This window comes from Falco biarmicus, chromosome 1 (assembly GCF_023638135.1).
Source record: "Falco biarmicus isolate bFalBia1 chromosome 1, bFalBia1.pri, whole genome shotgun sequence".
Classification (NCBI taxonomy): Eukaryota; Metazoa; Chordata; class Aves; order Falconiformes; family Falconidae; genus Falco; species Falco biarmicus.
In genome coordinates, this window is record NC_079288.1 from 57,103,121 (window position 1) to 57,130,374 (window position 27,254).

General features: G+C 41.6%; 2 protein-coding genes and 1 long non-coding RNA gene across 4 annotated transcripts in view; 1 reads left to right on the forward strand and 2 right to left on the reverse strand.

The window, feature by feature from the left end:
- NFKB1 (nuclear factor kappa B subunit 1) overlaps positions 1-13,566 on the forward strand; it is a 60,414-nt gene extending 46,848 nt beyond the window's left edge. The window contains 11 exon segments of the mRNA XM_056327423.1: positions 350-491; positions 3,749-3,863; positions 5,921-6,122; positions 7,288-7,457; positions 8,285-8,387; positions 9,258-9,376; positions 10,235-10,301; positions 10,619-10,791; positions 10,923-11,100; positions 12,675-12,826; positions 12,828-13,566. Coding sequence (XP_056183398.1) covers positions 350-491; positions 3,749-3,863; positions 5,921-6,122; positions 7,288-7,457; positions 8,285-8,387; positions 9,258-9,376; positions 10,235-10,301; positions 10,619-10,791; positions 10,923-11,100; positions 12,675-12,826; positions 12,828-12,854 — 1,448 coding nt within the window. The 3' untranslated portion in view covers positions 12,855-13,566.
- LOC130144229 (uncharacterized) lies at positions 10,785-12,275 on the reverse strand. Its single transcript, XR_008820065.1, has 3 exons — positions 12,146-12,275; positions 11,229-11,285; positions 10,785-11,033 (listed from the first exon to the last, which is right to left on the reverse strand). It is a non-coding gene; the product is annotated as an uncharacterized LOC130144229 (long non-coding RNA).
- The window catches only part of MANBA (mannosidase beta), a 67,062-nt gene continuing 53,064 nt past the window's right edge, over positions 13,257-27,254 (reverse strand). The window contains exons 16-19 of one of the 2 annotated variants that reach the window (XM_056327437.1): positions 25,672-25,929; positions 17,416-23,459; positions 14,065-14,819; positions 13,257-13,320 (exon numbers count right to left, since the gene is read on the reverse strand). In XM_056327437.1, coding sequence (XP_056183412.1) covers positions 23,235-23,459; positions 25,672-25,929 — 483 coding nt within the window. In that variant the 3' untranslated portion in view covers positions 13,257-13,320; positions 14,065-14,819; positions 17,416-23,234. Of the gene's footprint in view, positions 13,321-14,064; positions 14,820-17,415; positions 23,460-25,671; positions 25,930-27,254 lie in introns of those variants that run through there. The other variant, XM_056327447.1, reaches the window with a different exon arrangement.

Sequence of the window (27,254 nt, forward strand, 5' to 3'; positions counted from 1 at the left end):
TCTGTATCTAAGCAAGTTCCTGCTCCTTTTGTCTCATTACACACGAGTGCAAATCAATGCAAGTAAGCCAGTGCCACTCAAACTAGTAGCTTCCAGGGACTGACTGTTCGCACAATTCCTGCTGCCTAAGTGCTCAGCATGCACCTAGTTTTTCTTCCAAGGGACTCATTCCCTCTGTCCTTACTTACCTCTCAGGAGTGATTGGCAACCTGTCTCAGTGGATCAGTGAATAATGCTTCATTCAAAGGTCTGCGCTTCGTATATCTTTTGTCAGCACAGAACCTATCAAAAGAGGGTGGTGTTGGAAGGAAGACAACCAAAATGATGAACACAAAACTTTGTGTTTCAGGTGGTCTGTTCCTGGAGAAGGCCATGCAGCTTGCCAAGCGCCACTGCAATGCTCTCTTTGATTATGCTGTAACTGGAGATGTGAAAATGCTGTTGGCTGTTCAGCGCCATCTCACTGTTGTCCAGGATGATAATGGAGACAAGTAAGTTGGCCAACACGTACTGGGCTGAAAGTCGTGTTTTGGGTGGCAGAATGGGATAGTCAATTTGTTCTGTCCCTCTTGGGTGCCAATCATGGATTGCACCATTGCTGTAATCAAATACTGTTCCTCTTTGTGCAGTTTGGGAGAGGTACAACTGCAGTTCAGGTGTTTTTGTTGCAGCTGCAGAATAGTCACTCACACCACAACGTTCATTGTTCCAGTGCCTGTCAGAAAGTAATCTGGATGTTGAGAGTGTGTTGAACACGTTGTGAGTTTGTTTGCCATTCTCTACTTAAAATCTTGACTGATCATGAAGTTCTGTGGTTGCATCATGATACACAGTTGATGGCATCCTCAGCTTTGTGCTGAAGGAGAGTGCCCCGCTTTTTATTGCAAGTGCTTAAGTCTTCATAGGAAGCTCTGAAGTTACAGATGCAGCAGGAGACTAGAAACAATAGCTGGAAGGTCCACGCTGCTTTTCTCCCACTGACACTAAGCTCTTCCCAGAGAACGATATTTTGTGCCTGCTTACACCTGTACTGTATTGTAGTCTTCCAAGAGATGCATGGGTGTTTGTGGCAGATTTGGCTGCTAATATTAGCTTATCAGTCCTTCAGTGTAGAAATCCATTTTGTTCCTCTACAGCTATGCGGATTCTGTGGGACTTAGAGCGTGAAATACACTGGGGAACTAATGATTAGTAGTTATTTAAAAGCAAATTCAGCAGAAGTGGCTTTGAACACATGCAAAGATAATTTCTTGAATAAGCAAGTGACATTATCACATCTTCATTTTTTAGCTGGCAGGCTTTGGACACACCCTGTGCAATCACTTATGCTTCCTTAAATTGTAGCATTATTACAGTAGAAGCCATCTAAGCCTTAAGGTGTCCAGCTAGATGGAAAATTACAAGTGACTGAGACCTGCTATCCCACTGTACTCTGTGAGAAGCAGTACTTTCACTGCACTTTCAGTGAAAATAGGACTCAGATTACTGATAAAGGACTGCAAAATCAGAGATGGGTACTTTACTTTGCTTTCTAATTGGCAATCTAATGTCTGCTTTGAGGAAAGCAAGAATATGAATGCGGCAAGAGCTAGGAACAAAACCTGCTGGCACTGTGGACAATACAGCTTCTGTGTTTTACCGGAAGAAAGCAGGGGGTAGAGGAGTACTGAGCAAGTAGGACCTGCATTTAAATATCAGGAAGGTGCCCCTCAGATCTTGACTAGCAGAGCATTTCAACAAAGTCAAAATATTTTTCAGAGTGATGGTAAATAGCTGTTTTCTTCCTGAATCAAGTACCTGCAAGTATGTGACGTTCAAGCTTGTGTCGTCTTTCTCCTGGGATGCATTTTAGTCTGTGAGCATGTTATACATCTAAAGTACTTTGCAGCTTATTAACAAAACACAAGTTTTGGTAACTGTCTTCCAGCTCTCTTGCAGGAGTTGTCTTACAAAAAAAAAAAGTCAAAATTCATATATAGTTTTCCCTGTAATCATTAAAATTATATAGCAAAAACTCTAAAGTTTTTGCTTAAGCCTTTAAAGAAATGAGCAGAATTGTTGACAGCAACATCTGTCGTCATAGTAATATGTAGGGAATGAAAATACCCTTAATGGGTATAGTGTTGTGTTTTATGGCTTTGAGACAAAACACATTTTTCTGTGATTAGTGTGTATTTGCAGTGGGCACTCAGTAACACTGGCTGTTACTTTATTTATACCAGTACCGCTGCTTTCCAGAAGCCTGACAGTATTGTGGCACTCTGCCTCCACAGTGGTGCTGAAATGAATTTTTTGACGTATGACTGTTTAAGAAATGGCATTAGTTGCCCTTTCATGGTCTAGTCACCATGTCTTTACAGCATCACATGTAGTGGGCAGGTAAAATTAAAGCAGTTGCTACAGGAAGGAGAACTAAAGATAGTAGAAGAGCAAATTTGTTTCTGAAGTCAGATTTGGAAATAAAGTGCCAGATGATAGAGAAATAATAAGAAGCCCCTAGCAGAGAGCAGAGGAACAGCTCTTTTACAGTAGCGGTGGGACTGCGTGAACAGCACAGGAGAGCTGAAGGAGGGAAAGCGCCATGGTTCTGCCTGTGGCAACATCCAGAACCAATAAAATAAACCTTTGAGGATGAGTTTGGTTTTAGAAATGGTATTTTTGTCCGTTTTTAAGATATCTTTTGGTTTTGAGTGCTCTGAGTCTCAATTTCAAAATTACTCTATGCCCCAAATGGCAACAAACTTACTTTCGTCTTTCTGATGAAAGTGTAGGTCTGAGTCTATTCAGGTATTTCTGAAGCAGCATAACAAACACACCGCGTGTCCTGTGATACTGTGTGTCAGCAGCAATATGCTAAACAGAAGAGTCCAGAAGTTGGTCAGCATCTCTTAAGGGAGAGCTTGGCCAGATTTCAAAACAAAGGCCATGACTTTGAAATGAAGTCTCAAGGGAACAAGACAAATCGAGCTCTGTTGGAGAGGGGTGATGGGACTCACAACCTGACATCTTCCTGAGGACGTTTTGCAAGTACGGCTGCTCTGGCTGGTGGTGAAGGACCTGGCTCTGGAGAAGAGCACCGGAAAGGCCGTTGCATTAACGCAGAAGTGGTGAAGTGCCTTGCTACGCAGAGTTACTCGTGTCCCAAAACAGGTTTTTCCTTTGGCGTGAGGTCTCTGGCCACTGCTGCAAATCCTGTGGCTGTTAGTCACTGGGCCCGAGTCCTTAGTCATTCTTCTGTTCAAAAACGAAGAAAAGAAAAACCCACAGATCTGGGGAAACCCCCAAGGGAAAATCTGCTTTGGTGGTAGAGAGGCCTGTGGAAATTCTGAAGGAAGGTTTTGACAGTAAGTGGTGTTCATGTGCTGCATAATTCAAAATGAAAAAAAAAAAACCAACACAAAAACCAGAACAGCAAAGAATCTGGGGATTTCAACAAGTTCTGAGACAATTATTTTGTGCTACAAAATCTGTATTTATTATGCTAGTAGTTAAGTTACGCTCAGGACCAGCAGCAGCCATCCTGAGTCTGCTTTTGTGTTTGAAGGGTTAAACGCAGTTACCTTCTGACTAGCTTTTTTTAATGTTGGGATTCTTTTTAGGTGCTGAAATTCAGTGCTGAAATCATGATCTCTAACAGTCAGGTGTTAATATCAGTTAGAATTCCATCAGACGTACAGTAAAACCATAAAATTTTTGTAATAAATTCGAAAATAGTGTGAATTTTTCATCTGTCTTTTGTTTGTTTCAGCGTCCTTCACTTAGCAATTATCCATCTTCGAAGTGAGCTGGTGAAAAACCTCTTGGAAGTGATGCCTGATTTGAATTATAATGACATCATTAACATGAGAAACGACCTTTATCAGGTGTGCAGTTGTGGTGGTATACAAGTGTTGTTGATTGTTCAGCCAGTAAAAAAGAAATTGCACAACTTACAGGCTGTCTTATTTTTCTTCTATTCTTTGGAATGAACCAGATCAGACTCATGCAAACAATTTTAGAAACACAATGACATACTGTAAGGTGGTGGAGGAGCATGAGCAGGTTTTCACTGCTTTAGTTCGTAACTCCCCTTGATGTTAATAGAAATGTCTCCATGGGTTAATCGTAGAACAGGCCGAAAATACAAAATTCTTCAGTTCATGTTTTCATTGCTTGGCTTCTCTGTTACTAAACCAGCAGTATGGATTACAGCGTGCCAACTCTGGGCTTTTCTGATCTTTCTAATATAGGGTAACTCAGGATCGTGAGGCAATTGCTGTGTCATCAGTTATCTATAGGCTTGTGGGAGCTGTAACAAACTGCCCTTCCTATAGCACAGATGGTATTTGTGCCCATCGCATGAGCACCAAGATTTCCCTTTCATGTCTAGAGTCACATTGTAGCAAAAAACCAACCCAAACCAAAACAACAAAGCAAACCATCTCCATGTCTTTTACCTAGTAGGAAAACAACTGCCAGCCACAATTCTGTCCCTTCAACTTCATGTATGACAGAGTCTGAGCTTTTTTAAGAAGAGCTGTCCAAACCTGCCCAGAAAAGAATCTGGTTTCAACTGTGTGGACCATTCAGTTGTCCCAAAGATTACCAGCTGGACGTTACACAGCAACACTTTGACATTTGTGTCATTTCTTTGGCCATGAATAGTAAAAGCAGGTTTTTATTCTACACTGATAGTCCCAGAGGGTTTATTTTGACTTTTTTGTTCTCCTTCACAGTTCAGTTTTATGTTCATGTAAAGCAAGTTTGAAATGTGGAGGCTGATGAAAGCAAGCAGAAGGTTCTGAATTGAAATCTGTGCCCTCTATTTAACAGAAACAGGAAGCAAAGCTGTGCTCCACACAGGAAAAATCTCTTAACTACAGGACCTCTACAGCTATTCCTGCCTTCTACTTACACCTTAAGCCATGGTTGGAAGGGAATGTAGGCTCGGGCTGGAATTTTCTTTCTGTACGGATATTCTGAAAGCTGAACCTTACAGATTCAGTAATTGCAAATATGTTGACAAATGTATTGACAAGCTCAAGCTTATCAATGAAGAGCTGGAATTTGTCTTTATCTGTTTATCACCAGAGGACTACAAAAAAATGATACGGAGATGGAATCTTGTCTAATTTATAGATTATTTTAGTGTTGGAAATACGATTTCTCAAACCTTATTGGAATACTTACTGTTTAAATACATACATTCCTGAGTATGTTCTGCACGATGCTCCTCACTGGCAAGACTGTAATACTTGAAACCTCTTGGCCTGAGAGCCTCCCAGTGCAGCACAAAATGTAGCTTTGCACAAAATGCAGAACGTTCAGCTGCAGTCCCCTAGCTAGTCACTTGCTGCAGAAATGCGCAGTTGTTCTGTACTTCGACAAATGCACAGTAGAGCAGGATTTTCTTCTTTTCTGTACAGTCCATTTGAGGGCTAAGGCAATCCTAAGCCCATGGCTGCAAACCTCGTATTCAGGAGCAAAATTAGAGTATAGTTCAGTGCCAAATGCAGATTTGCGTTGGCCCTGGAAAGTGCACGTATTCCCTCTGTGGTGTGAACTTGGCTATGGGGCAGCTGGAAGCAGAGTTACAGTGTCTGGGGGGGGCACAGGGATTACCTCATTTCCAAGTCACTTGCACTGCAACGCTCAAATAGCCAGGTCAGTGCCCTGGCTTATAGAGCAGGCAACTTCTTTGTTCCTACCAAAGTCCAACTGCTGACAGTGGCAAGGCAGCTTTTATTTCCAGCAAGTAGAACCCCTGTTTGTGGTGTGCAGCAGGAAAAAAAAATGTACACATAAGCAAGCTTTTAACTTCCGTTTGCTTTGGAGTAGAGTAACGTCTCACACTAGCAGCTTTTAGGGGTTTAAGAGATTTCTGTAGAAGCAACGTGGCTGTTGCTTTAGCTTCTCATGGGCTTGTTTCTGTCACTTCTAGACCCCCTTGCACCTGGCAGTAATCACAAAGCAGGCAGAGGTGGTGGAGGACTTGCTGAAAGCTGGAGCAGATGTCAGCCTTCTGGATCGCCATGGCAATTCTGTCTTACATTTAGCTGCTAGTGAAGGTGATGACAAGATTTTGAGTCTGCTCCTCAAGCATAAGAAGGTATCTCCAATGGTCGACCTTTCCAACGGTGAAGGTATGGAAAGATAAAGGCTGTATTTTACACTTACCTCCTGGACAAGCACACCTCAATTCCTGCCAACAGTGTTTCTACACAGGTAGATACAGACCTTGGAAATAGCATCTTTCCACATTTTGCATATGCTATCCTTGGCTTTTACAGGCCTGCAGTCGCAGATGAGAGAACACAGACATGCAGGTTTTCTGGTTATACAGGATATAAAAGATTGGTAACGGCCACGTAACACAGTATAGATTTGAATTTTTGTTACTGTATATTCTCTTTAGTCTCACAAAATTTCACTGTGTTCCTCCTGAGATATTAGGTATGCAACCACTCCTCTTTAAAAAAATCCCCCTAGAAGAAAACGTTTCCTCCTTGTCTCTAACGAGTGAAATCCCCTCAAAAATAATTTCTGGACCAGTATCAAGTTTCTTATCTGGTACTTCATGACCATACAGAATTAGACCCTATAAAATTACTACAAAGGCACAATTCTCCCATTTTTCAGTGGCACAGGTCATTTGAATGTAGTACTCCTGCTCTAGTAGATTGTAAAATGTCTTAACCTAAAAATGTGATTATGGGATTCAAAACCCTGTGTGAAGTTCCTCAGGGGTGGGGGAGTAGGGGTGGTGGTGGTTGGTTGGTTTGGGGTTGGTGTTTGCTTGTTTGTTCATTTTTGAAATACAAGGCTTTATTAATCTCTTTCTGAGCTGGTGCAGGTAATTGTGGGGTGATAGGGCAGTGTGACCTTACAGCGGGAGGATAATACTAAAATATACCTATTACTCCCCAGACTTCCTAGAAGAGCTGTTCAGTAGCAGATGGGGCCAGAGCGGGGTACCTACTTGTTTAGTACCAAGATGCAGATTTTCTTTTTAAGGTTATTCTCCTTTGAGGCAAAGGGATGCTTTAGTGACCTCTTCAGTTCCTGACCTCTGTTCCACCTTGTAATCTACTGATTTTTATTTTTTTCCCATGCATGGCTTTGATTTGCCATCAGTAACACAACTAGTTCCAATTTATGCACAAAGAACATTAACGGTGCCTTCTACTCAGATAACTACAACTCTCACTCATTTTTCAATTCTCATAGATGCAGCCAGTTCAAAATTCATTGACATTTCTGTATTTTCAAATATTAATGCACGTGATGGATGGGTTTTGTTTTGTGTAGGTCTCAGCGCAATTCACATGGTGGTGATGGCAAATAGCATGTCCTGCCTTAAGCAGCTGATTGCTGCCGGAGTTAATGTCAATGCTCAGGAACAAAAATCTGGACGAACTGCATTGCATTTAGCTGTTGAACAAGAGAACATCCCTTTGGCAGGCTGCCTTTTGCTTGAGGTAAGGGCAGAATTTCTTTCTCCCAGGTCTTTTCATGTTTAAAAACTTTTGAAAATCTTTAAGTGCTTCAGGGGAACAGAAGTTTTTTTCCTGTTTGACTTGATTACTTAAATCAGGATAATGGCAAAATTATTGCTGATGTTACTCATTATTACTTGTTCAGCACTGCTGGAAACCTTTTTCCTGATTTGAGGGATTTAGAGTTTGTGACCCTGACCTGACTGCATATGACATGTTATTGTGGCAGCCCATGAAACTACTCATGAACAACTTAAATGACTTAATCTGTGTGAGTGGAATGCGTATACAGACGCGCATAGAGAGATAGTTACGTGTATCTATAAATATTTGTCTTGTCTCTTTAACACCTTGATCCTAGTGTGCTGAATTCTGCACACCCACAGCTGGCCGCAGTAGCTTTCCTTGGTATCCGTGCCACCAGCCACCAGCCCTACCGGCTCTCCCGCAGCGCAGCAGGAAGGCAGGTTTCTGTGCACACCAGTTCAGGCTCCAAACGCCGCAGGCAATCAGATGGCAGAACTACACGGGCCGCAAAGCGGCTTTTATCTACCTGACCTTTGGGTTTACGCACCATGCCTCCCGCTGTAACACTGGAGCACACAGCCACCATCTGTTCCTGCATGCAGACAGTTGTAGTTACTTTCTAATTCCTTCTCTTCAGACAGTGATTAGGGAGAGTTTTAATGGAAACAGGCATGGAGTGGTGCACATTTGCACCGTAGCAGTGTTTACGCTGACATGAGTCTCTGTGGCTGTATTGTGTAGATGAGTAGCACTTTTCTTTTTGTCGTTCAATAAAAACGTAGGGTGACGCAGATGTGGACAGCACTACATACGATGGGACAACTCCTCTTCACATAGCAGCTGGAAGGGGCTCTACAAAATTGGCAGCTGTTCTCAAAGCAGCAGGTATGAAAATAGGTATTTGCTGGAGATTTTTCTTTCGTAGTGACAATTCAGGTTAGAAGGCTGCAAGCAGAAAAGGATGTGCCAGTGAACTTGTTTAATAAGGTGAAGAAATCCGATGTTAGAAGCATGAAGGTTTGTTTCTCCTCAGCAAAGCCCTGCTTTCAGGTGCTGTAGTACTCTTCAGCACCATCTAACGGCTAAAAAACCAAATTATGTTCGTCAAGAAAAAAATCTTCAGCAGCCTTGGAAGTTTTTGGAGTGTTTCTTTTGTAGTCTTACAGCTGAACAAGCAAGAAAAGACCTTGTTACATAGTTGGGATGAGTGTTGAAATGCTTTAAAAAAAAAAAAAGTCACTGAAACATAAGCTTCTTGCTGTCTCCTATTTTATATCACTGTGAGTTAGTTTTGAACGTTTATCAGAACATTTTCTCAATTGTATTTAGACCTGATTTTTCTCCTTTAAAACAGAAATCCAAGCTTCCCCTTGCTTCATCTTTTAATAATGTCCACATTTTCTCTGACACTATAAATAGAGGTACTGCATTGTTGCTTCATCACATACATGCTATGCTCTAGGTCAGCCAAGAATGGGACTGGAAGTCAGTGGATGCAATCATAGCTCGCTTTTTGGGCCCTAACACTCTGCTTGTCATTTTTCCTCTCTATCATGAGAGTATAATTAAAAGGAGATGTGACAGCATTTAACTTTAGTTGATAAAGTTATTTGCTGACTTAATATAAAATGTGATTCAGCTCAAGTAGCTAAATGAGCAGATTTACCTTTCAGAACTGAGAACACATATTTCAAATATTGTTGAAAAGCAACTTGAAGCCTTTTCTTGGGAACTTATCTGCACACTTTTTTCCAGGTGCAAATCCTCATGTTGAGAACTTTGAGCCATTGTTTGATCTAGACGATGTGAAAGATGATGATGATGAAGGGATTGTGCCTGGAACGACACCACTGGATATGGCAGCCAACTGTGAGGTTTGTGGTCTGTTTTTTTGCTTTTGCTTTTTTAATAATAAATGATAGTTCAGCGCTCTCAGCCAACTCCTTTCACTACAGCCACAATTATTTCAGTGGTGACAAGCTACTAATTTGCTATCAAAAATTAAACTAATTCAGCTACAGCCCCCACCCCGTGAAACAGCATTGGAAGAAAGTTCCACTTTAGTAAACTACTCCTGCTGAACAGGAGCAGGCATTTCTTGAAATAGTTGCACTACAGTCTTCAATACGGAGAAGTATTTAGCTGGCTGGGCACCTTGTGTTTGAAGGGCCGTGTTCAGAGACACTCTCTAGCGGGTTTCCCTGCTGCGTGTTCTTCAGAATTGCAGACCGCATGCATAGGGAAAACACACTCTTGTGTCCTACCCAGACAGTGATTAGGCTGCATGGCCAGTGCTTTAGTAGCCAGTTACGTGCAGTTGGTTTGGTGTAAGGTACACAAGTCAGCACCTCTCATCACGTGGAGCTGGGGAGTGGTACTAGCCTTAGGTGAAAATCTAACCCAGGCTCTTGTTTTAAATTACTAGTTGCAGGCAGGCAGAAACTAACTCCTCACTTAGTACCACTTACTGCAGACTTCCTCTGTGTCTTGAAAACAGTTGCCAGATGACATAGCTAAAGGGCAAGGGAGATGAACTTCTCAAGATCTGTCCCTCAAGCTTTGCACAGGTCTTCTACAGATCTTTAGTCATACAGACAAAAAATCCCTGGGACAGAAAAAATTGCTCATTTACAGATGGAATGAGGCCTTTATACAATACTACTGAGACTTGTCAAGATTAACGGATACTAACAAGGTTTCTGCTAAATACTAACTTTAATGTATTCTCTTAGGTGTATGACATATTAAAGGGCAAACCCTACGAGTCAGCAGTGGCTTCAGAGGACTTACTGACACAAGGTAACATCAATAAAGAAGACTTGACAATATCCCTCTAGTAACTTGAGTACTGAAAGTGTGCTTGCAGAAAGCAGTGCCCTGCATAGCTTGTAACTGAAATGGGGAGGGAGGAGAAGTACCCTCCCACCCACTCATTCACAGAACGAACGTGATTCTCTTAAGAGGCAGGGCACAAAGGAGTACATTTTCAGTATTACAGTAAACACTGGGATTGATGGACACTAAAATACTGTTTAATTTGGCTTTGGTTTTGCTTATACAACTTGCGCAGCAGTTCATTTCTAAATAATAAACTAACATATTTCTCTGTTTCCCAGGACATTTGAGAGATCTGAATGAAAGTTCCAAGATGCAGCTTTACAAACTATTGGAATTGCCCGATCCAAACAGAAACTGGTCCACTCTAGCACAGAAACTGGGTCTTGGCATACTTAATAATGCCTTCAGGTTGAGCCCTTCCCCATCGAAAACTCTGCTAGATAACTATGAGGTAATGTGGCTGTAACAAGTTCCGAAGAACACTCAGACATGTAGAGGATGTTGTCCTCCTGCACAGTGAGACAGTACAGCCCTTCGGTTTTAGCCAGCCTGTGTGATGTCTTCTGGTGTCTTCTCTCTTAGGTTTCTGGTGGTACAGTTCAAGAGTTGATCACTGCTTTGAGACAGATGGATCACACAGAAGCCATTGAAATAATTCAGAAAGCACTATCCATCCCACAAAGCCCATCTCACCTGGAGGACAATACAGCAAAAGCTCTTCAGTCATCATCACCACCCACATTTACAAAGGGAGAGACAGGTAAAATGGACAGCAAAACATCAAAAGCTTTATTTAAAATGTTTTTTCAATTCTTCCCCTCCCCTGCTCCTACCTTGGACTGCTAATAGATTGCATAGCTTCTTCCACACTATGCCTGAGCTGCTTACCTGCTTCATAAATACTTCACTGCAGCACAACTTTTTCATCATAGACATTTGCTAGGCCTAGAAGAGAGGGGAATGCATTATGGTATTGATTATACTGCCTCCCTTTTCTAAAACCAGACATCTGCCACTGAGGGTGACTCCTTGGATGTACTGGGGATGAGTTTCAAAAGATAACCTAGGCAGTGCCCTCCCAGGCTGTACAAAGTGCCATTACCTTTTGCCATTTCTTTTCCCTCTCATATCTTGCTAAACAAAAACGTTTTGTGTTTGTGAACTATTCTGTAAGACCTTGATACTAGATTTCTCCTTCCACAATGTGTGGCACTCTGAAATGGCCCAGTGCTCTGTAGGCCGAGAAGCTGGGGATGGTTTAGGTTACAAGGGACCTCCAGCAGTCATGCTGTCCACCTCAGACCAGGGGCAATATAACGTTACATGAGGTTGCCCATGTTAAGTTGAGTTTTGAGCATATTCAGCAGCAGAGGTCCTATGGGGGTTTTGGGAAGGGAACTTTACTCACAGGAAAACAGAGGTGGTGAGGAGGCAGTAAATCATCAGGGATGTCCAGTCACTGCCTGGCCGTAGGGTGCTGCCAGCACCCTAATGTGGAAATTTACACCCTATATGAAAATACCATAGATAGATCTGGAAAGAAATACCACAGAAACTCCATCCTGGTCTAACATGGCCAGTTTACTCTCTGTAACAGCTGAACAGTCACAGCTATCCAAATGTGTGCTTGTACACATATTGCCTCTTTAGATTAGATTAATCTTGAAGGGCAAGAGGGGTTCTGCTGCTTCGCAGCATGGATGGACTGCATCCAGTCATTTATTTTAAGATAGTTATTTAGAAAAATAATACTGAACTCTAATATGCTGACCACTGTTCCTAGTCACACTGAGTTCACATCACACCTTTAACTCGGATACGGTTCTCTTGCAGTCATGCACTCCTTTTGTGGCTCTTGCACAGATGACAGCTGCTGCTGACTTCTTCATATTTCAGGCTCACCTACTAGATGAAAATTGAGGATTTTTCTCAAAAAGAAATGTGTAAGTGAAATAACACAAGAAAGTTTTAGGAGACTCACCCTGGAGCAAATACTTGCACAGAGACTATGACTCTGAGAACCAGAGAACCTTTTGCCCGGCTACTACCACACTCGGGCCGAGTCCTGACTAGTGCAGTGACAGCATCAGTGTTAGCAGCCCACCAGGCTTCTCCATCGCATCCAGGCTCCAACTGCAGTCAGTCTCTGCCAGCCGTGCATCAGATCACATGCTTTAGTCAACTGAAAACATCCAGCGCAGCTTTTCCTGTTACAATATCTAAAGTTAAGGTTATTTTCTTATAGAAGAGCTTTAACCCTATATTGGTTTTCATTCCTGAGGCTTTTCTGAAAGCAACATTACTGAATATATTTCCCTTTTCTTTCTCCCCCAGACGAGCTTTATAATAGCAAATTTCAAGACAACGAAAGCATGTGTGACAGTGGCGTGGAGACCTCCTTCCGCAAACTGAGCTTCACTTATTCAGACTCTCTGAACAGCAAGTCATCAGTAACACTGAGCAAAATGATCCTGGGCTGCGGACATGAAAGTTCAGTGCAAAGCAATTATATAGCCAACTAGTAATATTCAGTTAGCAATATGCAGTTACAGGAACAAATATGACTTTTAAAATTACATCGATGTTATCCTGGCCAGAGGGAAGTGAATTCACAAACAGAAGCGCGCTGGAGGAACCACCTACAAACCTGACCCAATGGCAACTTCAGCATGCGGCTCCTTAGCCATTGCTTCCTTCTTCAAGTACATTTAATTTTATTAATTTACAAGCCATATAAAGTAACCAGGGCTCTACTACCGCATTAATACACAGGACTGGACACCGTGAATGACTGACTGACTGGGCCTTTCTGGTTTATGAGGATTTTCTTTTATAGATGAAAATCACTCCTTGTAAATGCGTAATACCAACTCACTTAACAAAAAGAGGTAAGGCGCACAGAGCAATCAAAGGATACAGTTTCTAGCTGCTCTCTTCATAATTCTTGCAGCACAGTTGCATGAAAAAGTTCATAAAATAGCTGGCAAAGAAAAATCATTACTTTAATCACAACTTGGAGAGAAAAGAGAATCCTAAAAAAAAAAGAATCTTTTATATTTCCAATACTGTATTTAAACTTAACTTTGGTGCCTCTTATTCAAAAACTTTTTCAAGTCTGGCATTTTCCTATCTGTAAATAGTTTTTTTTATATCTGTTCCTTTAAAAAAAAAGTGCTTTTTAAATGCTTATTTTTATTTTACTTTTATAATAAAAACCTAAAATTAAGTATCTTGTCTACACTTGTAATTTTTACATATCTTTCAAGTAGAGTTATTGAAGATTTATCATTTCAGTTTTAGGCACTGATACAAGATCATACAGATTTCCAAGTACTAAAATAAATAAAGGGTTGCAAGCCACCTATCTTAAAGCTGAAGTATCTTTCATGGTGAGAGACCAGGAGCATCAATACTGCTGAGCAGCTGTGCTTTGGAACTAAAGCCTCTGAGTCATGGTCTCTTTTAGTTCTTGTAATTACAGCAGCAGAGGAGCATTTCCACTGAAGCCAACTATTTAAGTGTCTCAGCAAAACCTTGATGAGACAGTGCTTCTTTGGGCTATCTAGAAACTCCGCTAATAACTGTGTTCCTGAGCAGTATTTCTGCTTGTTTCATGTTAATTCTGAGACGGTGAGTGTAACTGTTGGCCCTACTAAGAATGCAGAACAGTCACCAGATTTCATGATGAAAAAGTAGAGACCAGGGTGGTACCACACTCACTCACTTGCACCCAGTTTTCTTGGCACAAAGACGGAGACTGACAGTGGTGGCCTTGGCTCAGCTCAGTCTTCGGTAACCCAAGTGTCACTCCTGAGAAAATGAATCAAGGTAAACCTTAAGAATTGTTACGTTTAGAGTGGTAGTTGTAATGAATTAAACCATGAGTAATGAAAAAAAGCTTGTGAAATAATTTTATAGCCAGCTGAATTACTGAGTATGTTAATTACTTCCAGAGAAACAACACGCATAATAGTTGGAAATGCCATTCGTTCAGTTACTGTATGTAACCTACACATGCAGTGTCGAAGGCATATGGATATTTGTTCAATTACTGTACTTGTTCAGTGTTCTTTTTGCGTTCCAGCTGCAAGAGAAACAGGCAAAGGTTCTCATATTCTGGAGGTGGAGGAGCTTTTTGAGCCCCAGCACAGCTGTTGTCCAAGTCTAACACCTGCTGCTGCCACAGAATTTCCAACACAACTCGGGGGGGCTGGCAGAGACTTTTTGTTGAGGTTTCTACAGTCCTGCAGGGTCACCAGGGCATCCTGGCTGTTGATTCTTACCTTTTAGTCTTATTTCTGACCAGTTCTGCTTTTAAACCGCCAGAAGACATCTGAGGCCGTACTTCATGACCAAATGCTGCATAATAGCTATTCATCAGGTTAGTGAACAGCAGGACATCTCCCCTAGTCCCTGTGTATTCAAGTGCTTTAAATGGCAGTCTGGCAGCTTCTTTCCTTGCAGCATTTCAGTTTCAGTCTATTTAACAAAAGAGGCTTTGGTCCTTTTTTCCCCTCCCTCTTTGTTTAGAAATAGAAAAATACTAATTTAAAAGTAGTCTCATTAATTCAAACAGAAACACTAAATTTTTACAGTTGAGTCACATAATAGGACAACTTTTTGCATCTGCATTAATCCTTAGCATCTTAAGTATATGTTGCAGGCACGTGAGACAGTTTGTCGAAACTAGGCAAGAGTAGGAGGTAAAACACACTGGCTAGTGTAGGACACACTACAGAAAGCGGCAAAACATCTATCTAGTAGGAGACATTTGTGTCTTCTGGTATAGTTCTCATTTGGCAGAGCAAACCTGTTGGAGAGCCTGGTGTTCACCTTAAGCAGCTCAATTAAAAGAAAATGCTGAAACGCACAGCTTTACTCTTTCTGCTTTACATTTCTTCTTACTAGTAGGTGGCCATCCCATACAGGGCATGCTGATTCTTGTGCTGATGGCACCTGGGAGAAGGTCAGGCTCCCAGCAGGTATGAGGAAGAAGGCAGCATACAGAGGAACCAGGCTTAGCAAGAGGAAAGTCTAAGTGATGCAGACAAGTCTTAACAGAAACATTTAAAGCAGGTGTATTCTTCCTAACAGGTAACTGTCAAGATAGTTATATTTATGTGCCTCATCATCGTATCTGCTTACATCAGATTTATCCTTGCACCTCCTTGCCCAGAAAGGAAGTGCTATTCCTGTTTCACAAGTGTGATGGAATAAACAACAAAAATAGTCCTGCAGGAACCCAGTAATTCACTGCCTGAGATCTCCTGCCTACACTTGGCTTACAGAGAGAAACTCATTTAACTGCTAAAGGGAGGGTAGTAATGGTGTAACTCAAGTCTTCTGTCTTCACGTTCTGCACAGTAAGTTAGCATGTGGGCCTCGCTACACCTGGTAGCACAGGGTGGTGTTCTCATTCTATTCATATTACCTTTGAGGAAACAAAACTGAGAAGGGTGGTATTTGGTAAATTCTCAAAAGTCAGGAATAAGTTGGGGTTTTTTAAGATACATGCATGAACAGCAAGAATGGAGTTTCTGGAGTTGCATTTTCTCCATTAGAATTTTTAAGAAAACTTCCCCACAAGGCTGTCAAGCTCTTATTTGTTCAGAGCAGGGCATCTCTGCGCTGCGGCTGGATGAACAGAAGTACTGACTAAGACCGTGCCACAGTGAGCTCTTCCAGTGCACCACATCGTACTGCAGGAAGCGTATTTCCATTAGCAATTAAAACACTAAGGCTGGAGGTATGGTCAAAAAGCATCAACCAACAACCTCAAACTGATCCTTAAAAGCTGATTTCATGGGTTTGCCCTTCTGAATGCTAGTCGCGCTTCCTGTTGCTTTCACAGTGACTGCACAGATTTACCTGAAAACACCTGCAATATTCAAATGGATCAGTATTAAAGTAAGAAACGTTATCTAATTAAGTTTTGGGGTTTTTTCCCCTGCTTTGGACACCCTCAGTCAAGCTTAGTATTAAATTTTAATTACAGTAAGGATTGAAATCTGAAATAACTCTGAACTTAATCTGCACTTGCAGTAATTGGAACTTGCTACCTCACTTTGCTACTGAACTGCAGCAATAAACACGAGAAACTTGTGGAATGCAGCAAAAGTTGTGACAACAGAACACAACAGGGGTACTACATTTGATGTAAAAAGCATTATTCAGAAAATTAAACTGCCCTTGATTTCAGATTGGCTGCCACAGCTGCAAGTTTCTGGTGTCGTCTTGGGATGTATTTACAAACTTGGAAATCGATGTGTTAGTGGAAAGTTCTAGGCAGCATTCTGAGATCTCACAGAATCATAGAATGGTTTGGGTTGGAAGGGACCTTCAAGATCATTTTGTGGACTGCAGGAAGGATAAGAATCTTACCTGCTGTCGTGGTTTAACCCCAGCTGCTAATTAAATACCATTCAGCGGCTCGCTTACTCCTCCTTCACCTGGAGGGATGGGGAGGAGAGTTGGAAAGGGATGTAAAACTTGAATGTTCAGATAAGAGCAATTTAATAATTGAAATGGATAAAAATGAAAGAACAGTTATAATGAAAAGAGGAAGAGAAAGAATAAAATCCAGAGGGAAAAGAAGAAAGAAACACATGGTGCACAATGCAACTGCTCACCACCCCCTGACCAGTGCCCAGCCAGTCCCCGAGCAACGATCTGCCCGCCCCGGGCAACCCCCCAGGTATATATATACCAGGCATGACATCCCATGGTATGGATTACCCCTTTGGCTAGTTTGGGTCAGCGGCCCTGGCTGTGCCCCCTCCCAGTTCCTTGAGCCCCTCCAGCCTTTTCACTAGCCAGGCCTGAGGAACTGAAAAGTCTCACAGCAAAGCCAAAACACAGCACTGTACTAGCTCCTAATAGGATAATTAACTCCATCCCAGCTGAAACCAGGACACCTACACATGGTGGTGTATGAAGTGTCTTTTCTCCCTTTTCTGGGCAAGTGGAATGCTGTTTTTCCTACATTTAAGGAAAAAGGGCAACTCCGTTCCCTCCACCCAAGTGACAGGAACGGTGGTGCCGGTAAGTTAGTCAGGATGCAATGGTCAGTACTCACCCACCATCCACAGCTTTTGGCTCTTCTGGAGCACACAATCATGTCATACAATAGAGCTGTTCTAGAGTAACGGCCAAAGGCACAGTCTGAACCTTTGCTGGCTTCAAAAGATTCCTACAGCTACAAGCAAAAGACAGAACAAGTTAATTACCTAGGAGTTGCTTTTCTGTATTCAGGGTTACGAAGCAGCGTGATGCCCTGCTTAGAGCAAGACTGTAGCAGATACATTATTCAAAGCCTGCAGAGGTTTCCCCATGGACTTATTTAAAAGCAACTGCTACAGAAATTTTTCAGCCATCCATTTGCCCTTGCTATTTTCTCAATACCAAAGAGCACTAGCAGATCAGTGGACTTTATTACACACTGCATGGGAAAACACTCATGACTCACTTAACATCAGTTAACCTGGGGCCTGCAGCAGTGCTTGCCAACATTTCAGCTGAGTCGGCGCACACATGTGCTCATGTGGGAGTAGCATCATGCTGTCTGGGCTAGCTAATACAATGAAGTTTGCCAGAAAGACAGGAGAATGACTAACGCCTCACTTCTCTTTCAGATGTGCAACCACCTCATCATCTTATCTTCAGCATCCCAGGCAAGAAACTCTACATTTGGCTCCAGTACAAACCAAAATCTGTGGCCAGAGCACTTCCAAATGGGTAGCAGATGGCTAGATACACAAGCCACATCACTGCCCTAAACACTGGGCCTGCTCCTTCATAGAAGCTCCTCTGCTACCCTTGGCGCCTCAGCAGTGATCAGGCTGGGCAAACTATCTACAGCTTCCTACCATCTTACCAGTACCATGGAACAACTCATAACAAGAGATTGTTTTCCACTCTCTTTCACAGCAAACCGCCGGAGGGCTGGCTTACACCAACTGTCTCGCTCCTTCACAGTTTTTCGGGAAGTGAGCTGAAGCTTCAGTCCTGGTATAGCACATGCTGGTTGGTAAGACAGAATCACAGGACCAGCATGCCAGAGTACTACTATCTAGCTTATTTACAAAGGCAAAGGAGGACTGCTGCAACACTCAAAGAGAGAGAAGCTGCAATGCTGGCAAAAGCCTGGCCATCAAAACATTTGCAAAGAGGTATCGGAGGCCAGCATTTAAGGTTTTGGTATTTCACCACCACAAAAAAGGATTGAAACTTTCAGCTCCTGCATCTGACAACAGCATGATTCCCCACCAGGCCACCAGCTTGACAGACCACTTTCATTCTTATTTAGAGCTCCTGTTCTGGGTTACCAGCTCCCCACTGGGCCGTAGGGCCTGGATCGATCCACAGGCCACTGGTTCTAATACTCAAGGGTAATGTCCCTTCAGCCACAGCTATTCCCCTTGACAGAGTCAACCAGGTCCTCAGCCAGCCACAAAGTAAAAAGGCTATGCAAAGAAAGAGCAATCCCGAACCACTTTGCACTCAAAGCCTACCAAGAAATCTCAACATCAACTTCCAAAAGCAGACCCCCAAGAACAGGTCCTGGCAAGCAACCACACTCTCCACCTCTCTCCTGACTAGTCTTCAGCGTGGTGTTCCCCTCCACGCTGCAGCATGTTTCCTTCACTGTAGTGGCCTAGACCAAAGACAACTCTGTTTTTGTTACAACGCACAGTAATAATCGAAACGGACATTTACAGGTCTTTACTAACTCCACTTCCTACACTTAGATGGCCTTTCCTCACTGCTGGCAGGGACACTGTATATAAGGTTCTGTATATTTCACTTAAGTTCTTTTGGTTTTCCACCCTAATTAAACTAAACTGGGGCTATCATTTTGCTGTCTTTTAACGTCTGACTGGAAAGCAGAGTTATGTAAACCCAATACTTTGACTGGAACATGTCCTTAAACATTCAAACCACAAGCTCCTGGATGACTCAACTTACCCTTCAGAGGGTAAGAAAACTGCAATTCTGACAGCTGTAAAGGCTGGCCTGTAAGCTACAACACTGAACTGCCCTTCACTGAGACTAAGAAACTCCCTGGCCTGTTCCTCTGCACCTGACACTGCTACAGGTTAGTAAAGTGGTCTCTGCTACCCATCTCCAAAACCAAAACTAACAGAAGTAAAAGTACCGAAGAAAGACATGCCTCCAAGGCAGAAAAATTGTCCAGGCCCCAAGATATGCAAACAACAGGTTAACAATAAAGACTGGGAAAGGCACTTACTTAGAGAGGAACTCTAGATACATACACATGCTTCTTTCCTGGAAAAGATGTAGTAGAACTTGGAAAAGCTTCCAAGGAAGTGTTCCAGTAAACTGGAGCAAAATAAGTCTTCGTTGTGCAGCAGAAAGTAGCAAAGAAGTGCCCTCTAAAGCTCAGAATGGTCTCTGCAAGTCCCGACTGGGTTCAGAGCCAAATCCCTGCCATAGACCAGTTTTAGGACAATAAATTAGCCAATGCCATACATCGTTCTTCCAAAACCCGCTCTCAGATTCTGCTCTGGAAAGGCATTTGTCGTTGGCTCCTGCTAAGGGGAACTCTGCTGCTTCTGCCATTTGTGGAGAATAGCCCAGAGGGAGCCCAGAAGCAAAGGCCACCAGCACAAGCAAACCCAGTGATCCCTTGAACAAAACACGGAAATGCTGCACCCTTAAAGAATACTGATGAGGCCGGTTCCCCTCTACTGTTGCCACCAATAATATGACACTGAGGACAAGCACCACAACACTTACCAAATGCTTCCCCTAACGCTCCTGCTGCTGATCCCTAGTCAGATACAACTGGCAATGCAACAGATGGCTCCAGATGGATGTGTTGATAGGAGTGATAGATACTGTGACGATCCCTTCACCCTTGCATTCCTACCTTTGACCTGATCTGACACAAAGAAAGAACGACGTAACCAAGTGTAGCACAGCATGCAGTGGCAGAAGTACCAAGGGGAAATGGTTAACCAAAGTACATGTTACAACCACTGCTGCACGAGGGAGAAAAGAAACCAGCATCTATAAATACGTACCTACTACACCACCAGGAAACCAAAAGAAATTATTAAGGATATTAAAACAATAGAAGTGAACCTCCTCCATTAAATTCTATTTTGAACTCAAGTATTTGGCTTAAGCAGTTGCTCATCTTTCGTAACAGCGCCTAGTGCTGAATTAAAGCTTTCCAGTGAGAAAGAATGGACCCACTCTTTAGGGAGCTTTTGAGCTTCAAAAATAACAGACAATTAAAAAATTGTCTGAACCTTTTTATGCCAATCAGATAACTGTAGAAAGCAATGCTCTTCTGCGTATCAGTGCTAACAGGCATTAGTTGCATAGCCACTTCAATTACTGATCATGTACCACGTGATTTCTTTCATGATTTTGCTTGTGACAGGCTAAACAAGGTCACACATCGAAATTCATGGTTTATAGCTTCTAGCAATCCAAAAGCTCTTTTCTACACCTCTGAAACTTCATTCATATTCTGGGATGCACTACACAAATACCACTGACCTTCAGATAGTCCTCTTGATTGTAACAAATAATTCTGTAAAAGTTTTATTTATTTAACACTATTAAGTGTCATTTTGTAATTCTAGCTAGATGTTGCTGGAAGAGATTTTTCTACATCGATGTAAGAGAAAAACATCAACCAGCCTGCCCTTTTCCTAATACACTGCAGCAATATTTATTAATCATTACTTATTCCATATTTTCTCCCCATTTTTTCACCCTTACCTTATACTGGCTACTGCTACTTTGATTCCAGGACACTGAAAAAACTGAAGGATTTTTCTTGTATTGTCAGCCCAGGATGCCTCTTGGATAACTTTTAAATTCCTTTATTGATGTCTGCATTTTCTGTCAAGCTCTATTCATGACTGTAATTTTCCCTATTTATTTTGCATAACCTATAAATATTGGCACATACAAATACATCTTTTGCTTTCATGTTTTCTTTCAACTAGGACAAGTTTTGAATCAGAAAAGCCCTCCTATGCAACTGCAGTTAGTTGTTTTGGTGACCTAATAATGTATTTGTAAGCATTTTCCGTTTATCATTTCCTTTTCATCTTTAAGTTTTTCCTCTTACTCAGGAGTATGTCAGTTTTGGTTAACACCCAATTCAAAAAAGCACGAGAAATCACTGAGCGATCAGTCAATAGGCTCGTCTCTTTGCCCATTAAATTTATGATCACTGCAAGAAAACAACTCCCAGTTCCAGGTTCTCTAACTGACCAATTGAGCACACAGCTGCTCGCCACACACACGCTCCAGCTGCACCACCAGCCAGCATCACCCACTTCGCACTTTTATGATGAAGATGGACATCACCCATAGAGCTTGTTCAAACACTTTCTATTCCAAAGTGCTGATACTGCTAGGTGCTTTGCAAGAAAATTAATACTTGCTTGGACTGTGAGAGGAGCCTTGTGGAACGCCAGCAAGATTCCATCCGCATTTCAAACCACATCTGACCAACAAGCCCAATGTTTAATGACCTGCCCACAGCATGGCTCGGTGGCCTGGATTTCCCAACAGCCAAACACTCAGGCTTTCAGCTCCACAGGATACCGCAGCCCCCCATGCTGAAAAAAGCTTATTTTCTTTGTCTCAAATGCCAAAATGAGACATTTCTATGGGAAACAAACATTTTAAAAACAAATTACTCAGAAACAGAATAGAAGGTGAAGCACTATTCCTTTGTACAGACTAAGGAGTCCAGTGTGCCACCACTATATCATGAGTCAACACAGTCTTCTACAGGGAACCCACACACAATTATGCAAAAGTTAAGATGTTGAGTTTCTCCTTTGCTGGGAAGAGAGGAGGGTCAGCATGGAGCACAGGGCCACTCATGAGGAATGCCAGGAGGGAACAGAATGGCTGTGCAGCGATGTCTGAGAACAGCAGCTCCTGTTCTGTATCTACTACAGAAAAAGCAGTCAGTTGTAATTCTGTGGTCCTCTCACATGACTTTTTCTTCTCTGTGCTGCCTCTTTCTTCTTTGCACCTTTGGTCAACTCTTTCCCTCATTCCTTTTCCCACAGCCAGGCATATCTCATAGTATGCCACATGATACAGGATCCCACGCAGCAGCGAAAGGTTTGTGACTGAACCTGGGAATAGTCAAAGCTAGATGCAGAGGTTATTGCTTATGTTGCATGAAAAGAGAGAAGAAAATCTCGTACTCAATTCCCCTTTCGGAAGGGGGAACAGATCCGCCTGATGTCTGAGTAGACAGCGCAGGTTTCATGTCTATTTGGAAGCCTACCTTGCAGGAGGCAGGCAGGACACCTGACAGAGTGACAGCCACAGATCTGAAAGGGTAGGAGATTAGTGCGTGCCCAATTTGGGTGCAGCTAGATCAAACAACTCCAAGTTGGGGCTTATCTGTGGAGGTGGTCCCAGCTTCACTCTCTGCCCTTCCCCCTTGCCCCCAGCATACCTTGCTGTTACCGTAAGATGAATTTCCACTGACGGCATAGTGAATCTGGAAAAAATACCGATTTTTACAGCCATAGTCTGGATACACATATTTGTGTTGCCTCTTAAGTTGGATTCAGAGCTCCAATCTCACGTGAATTGGAGAACTCAGACTAGCTCTCTTACACTGACTGACTCTTCCCATTTTATACATGGGATATATTTTTCCTGTTAGCTGAGAAAGCCTCATTTTCAATACACCACATATATTATATGCAAGCTTTGCTGTTGGTATCTTTACATTGAATCAGCAGTTAAAATTCACACATGACAGGAACAGACAATATGTGGTCCAGTCAGCTCAAATTTTACATCACTTCAGCTGTAGTAAAATTCTTCTAATTTTTTTCCTCTTCCCGTTTCACTCCTTGTCTAGAAGGAAATGAAGTATCCTCAGACAACGTCCACCAGAGAGGTCAAGGTTAGTGACTTTTCTAGTTCTTCAACACTGGTAGGTTCCCAAGGATAAAACACAACCACTTTCTTCTTTTCAGTCATGAGGAAGCCATTATCACTAAATCTGCCTTTTATACTCCCTACATCCAGGGAAACAAAAGGAGCAATTGCAGTGGTCTGAAGAACAAATATATAAATGTCATCTCGTTGGGATACAGAGGCCTGGAAGAGAGAGAGATAAATAAATAAATAAGAGAAAATATATGTGTTAAAGAAGAACCCAGTTATGCCCAAACTGGGAAAGACTTGCATGTCAGTAAAACAGACTGAACAACCACGTTCGATCAAAATTATTCTTTTCTTCTGGAAATCTCTTCTAGAACAAAAGGTCAAGGCAACAGGATTCATATGTAACAATCATACAAAATCTGCAAATATTATTATAGCCCTCCTACTGAATACTACAGATTGTGGAAAAATGCCATGAAATGTGATCACTCTTATCCTACGAAAATAACCCAATAAATGGTAATCTGACTTGTACATAGTACTGGTATCCTATACTTACTGCAGTGAAAGAGATTTGTCCTTTCATCTGCACACTTCACTCAACGTACAAATTCACAGCTACTAAAGTAGCTGGCCTTTCCAATCACATCATAACAGAAATACACAGAAGCAAAAGATGTAAAAATCACAGTAACACAGGTCACCTCATCGTAATGGAACATGGCAGTGAACCTTACACTACATTTAGAAGGCAGCTTTATTGTGACGTGTCAGGACAAGGTAGAATATTTTATATTAAGTTCTATCAGTAGTTAATCTCAGAGAGGCTTAAAAGCACAACCAGGACACATTTTGATGCAGCACTTGCCATTCACCATCATGAAATATTATGCTACATCATTTTCAAGTATCAATTAACTATATATAAAAATGCAGATAAATTCTGTTAAGTGTAGAAACTATGTCCTCCTTACAAGACAAACAGCATTATTCATTTTTAAGAAAAAGCACATCCCCTTTACATTTTGTGTTTTCTGAAGAAACACTGAAGTTTTCATGTGTTTTAAAAGCAATGCTATGATGACTAGTGCTTGGATTAGCAATGTATTTGAAAGTCTGGTTAGTTTATTAGTAACTATATATAGAAGTACCAGCTTCTCAAAAAACACAATAATTTTTTAAATCACAGCTACATACTTCCTTAAAATAACGATTTTGCAATTTTCCTTGCTAGCTGCTCTTATTAGTTAGTACTGTGGAGACATGGCCATGGGAAAAAGGAGTGAAATTTCCCAATGATGCTCCAGTTGCAGAATTTTTATTATTGATGATGTCATCCACAAAAAAACCCAGCATGACTCAGGCTTCAGATTGTGCCACCAACTGAAAAAGAATAAAACCAGACCTCTTTCTTTCCTTTGTTTACTCAGGAGGCAGGCCATGCTGCTGTGAAAGAGATAAGAGGGGAAAATCTGGCCCATTTTCTTTCTGTAAAGCAATTATGCTGGTCCAGACTCAAAAAGATTAAAGAGCTCTATTCCCCCCTTGTTTAGTTTAGCTCTCAAGAGAAAAGCTACAGTTTGGAAGCCTAATGTGAGAATGCACAGGTCCCCATCCTGCCAATCTGCTGATTACGAATTCTGCAATAAGATTTACATGCTAAGAAGTGAGGCTTAACAGAATGTATGTGTACACACACACACCCCGGGCATGCCTGCTCTCTATATATAGAGCACGCTCGCTAGTAGCAGAAGAAATCTAGGGAAAAGCAGCAAATGGACTAAATGACAGCATTACACAACACTGATGCTTTCTGTGCCTGTTCAGAAGACTGACGTGCTTGCCAGATATTAAGAAATAATCACTATTATGCAAATCAGAACCCTTAGCTGGAGGGCAGGGATTTGCAGAAGGAGGAAAGGAGCATGCAATATTGCACATTAGCAATTGTACACTGATCTGAGAGTCTGAATGCTTCAAGAGGAAATACTGCTGCCAGTAATGCACTCCACACTCAACTAGCACCCCCTAGTACTGACATATAGCACTGTCTGCAAGCCAAAACATTTGCCATGATGATACTTGCTATCTAGGGACAAAAAGAATGAAATAAGTAATGCTGCAGCAGTCAGGGGAGAGACAGTCAAAACCAATGAAATGGAGACTTCATTATTAAAAACAAAAACAACAAAAAAACCCCACAACCAACCAAACAAAATCAAACCCAAACCATGACTCTTTCTTAGATATGCATGTAGTGACACAGGAAAAAAAATCTGATTTTAAACGCAACATGGAAGCTAGAATTGCAACAGATAAGGAGAAAGAACGTTCAGTAGAGTCAGACACTGCATAGCAGGCAAACACCACAAAACAGCAAGAATAGCAAAACCAAATATAGTAATTTAGCATGACTGATGCTTACACTAAGCTGGGTCTTTTCTAATCCTACAGCATCCTTTAGCGATGAAAGGAAGTGATGGTTCGTAGGACTCTGGAGCCCACCTTCTCCAACAAGACAGAAAGTAATAACGCAGCTTTTCCTTGTACAATTTCTGCATCTTTCCAGTAAGTCATTTATGGACTCCTTGTAGATGGGGACAGCACTCTGTGCTTTAACAGTCACACTGTCTTTTGCAATGGTGCATACTGACTCCAAAGAACTCCAGGTGTGCACAATGACCTATCGAGCATATTGAGAGAGCACAAAGCTTAGAAGTCACATCCATGAAAACAATCCAGTATCCTATATTTCAGATTGCTCATTGCAAGAGGTGTTCTCCTGACACTACCACCTGATTTCCACCTAGCAAGAAACTCCACAAAGATCGAAACAGTGGATATGGCACAATAATTAGGTAATTATATAGACAGAACAATAAGTCAATTTCAAACAGTCTGAATCTGTTGCTGATCTTGATTCGGAAAGCTTTTTGTTTTCTCCAGGGTTCTTCAGAGAAGGGGGTTGCCAATTCCTTTCAAGGGAGTACTGAGAAATGGAATTAGTAAGTGACTAATTTGTTGACTCGTTTTCCTCCTCTCCCTGATTAAAAAAGAGTCAAACAAAGGATTTTCTTGAGATTGCTCAGTGTTACCTGATGTAACCCAACGGGATCATCTAGAGCTTCTCCTAGATTCTAACAATCACCACTAAACAGAAACAAGCTGCGTCATCTTAAAAGGGATTATGGAAGTTATAATTAATATAGTAAAATGCATTCCCAGAGATCATGCATGCATACCATGGATGCACCCTTATGTTAAAAGAAAAAAAAAGAAAAAAGCATAATTTGGAAGATAGGCACTTAATGAGAACTACAGCATTCTATCTCTTCATAAATTTTAGGCTATTTTTGAACTTAACAGGGGTCTGCAGTCAAAAACAGATTTTAACTCCTTTCAAAAGTTTCAAATTTTCTTGAAGTGCGAAATACAGCACTCATCGGAACTACCCTAGTGCCAATGCTTCTCTGACACTATCAGAAAAACTGATTCAAACCTTTTACAGTATCTCAGACCAGAAAAAAAAAATCATTAAGTGCAGTCCTACTGTAAGAACTGACTATCCAGAAACTGCAACCATTGTCTATAATTCTATATTACTATATTATCTATAAATCTATATTATTTTCTATAATAATATATAATAGATCCTATAATAGGATCTATAGTATTTTCTATAATTTCTATATTACTATATATGTCACCTGATAAATCTGAAAATTCATGGCAGCCCCCCAGAGAGCAGTGAATTAGGAACTGACATACCATACTACTAGTTCTGAAATGACTAGTGAGTCATTCCAGGTCTCTAGGTCTATTTTTCCAGCCCTCCCAGCCTTTTCACATGGGATGCTCTTTATGTCAGGAACTGTATCTCATAGTGAAAAATAGCCCCTAAATTCATATGGGATCTGGTTACTTAACAGCAACAAAATGTAACAAACTGAAAAGCAAGACTGTGTTGTACAGGACAACTCTGCAGCCCAAACACCACCTAAGAAATCC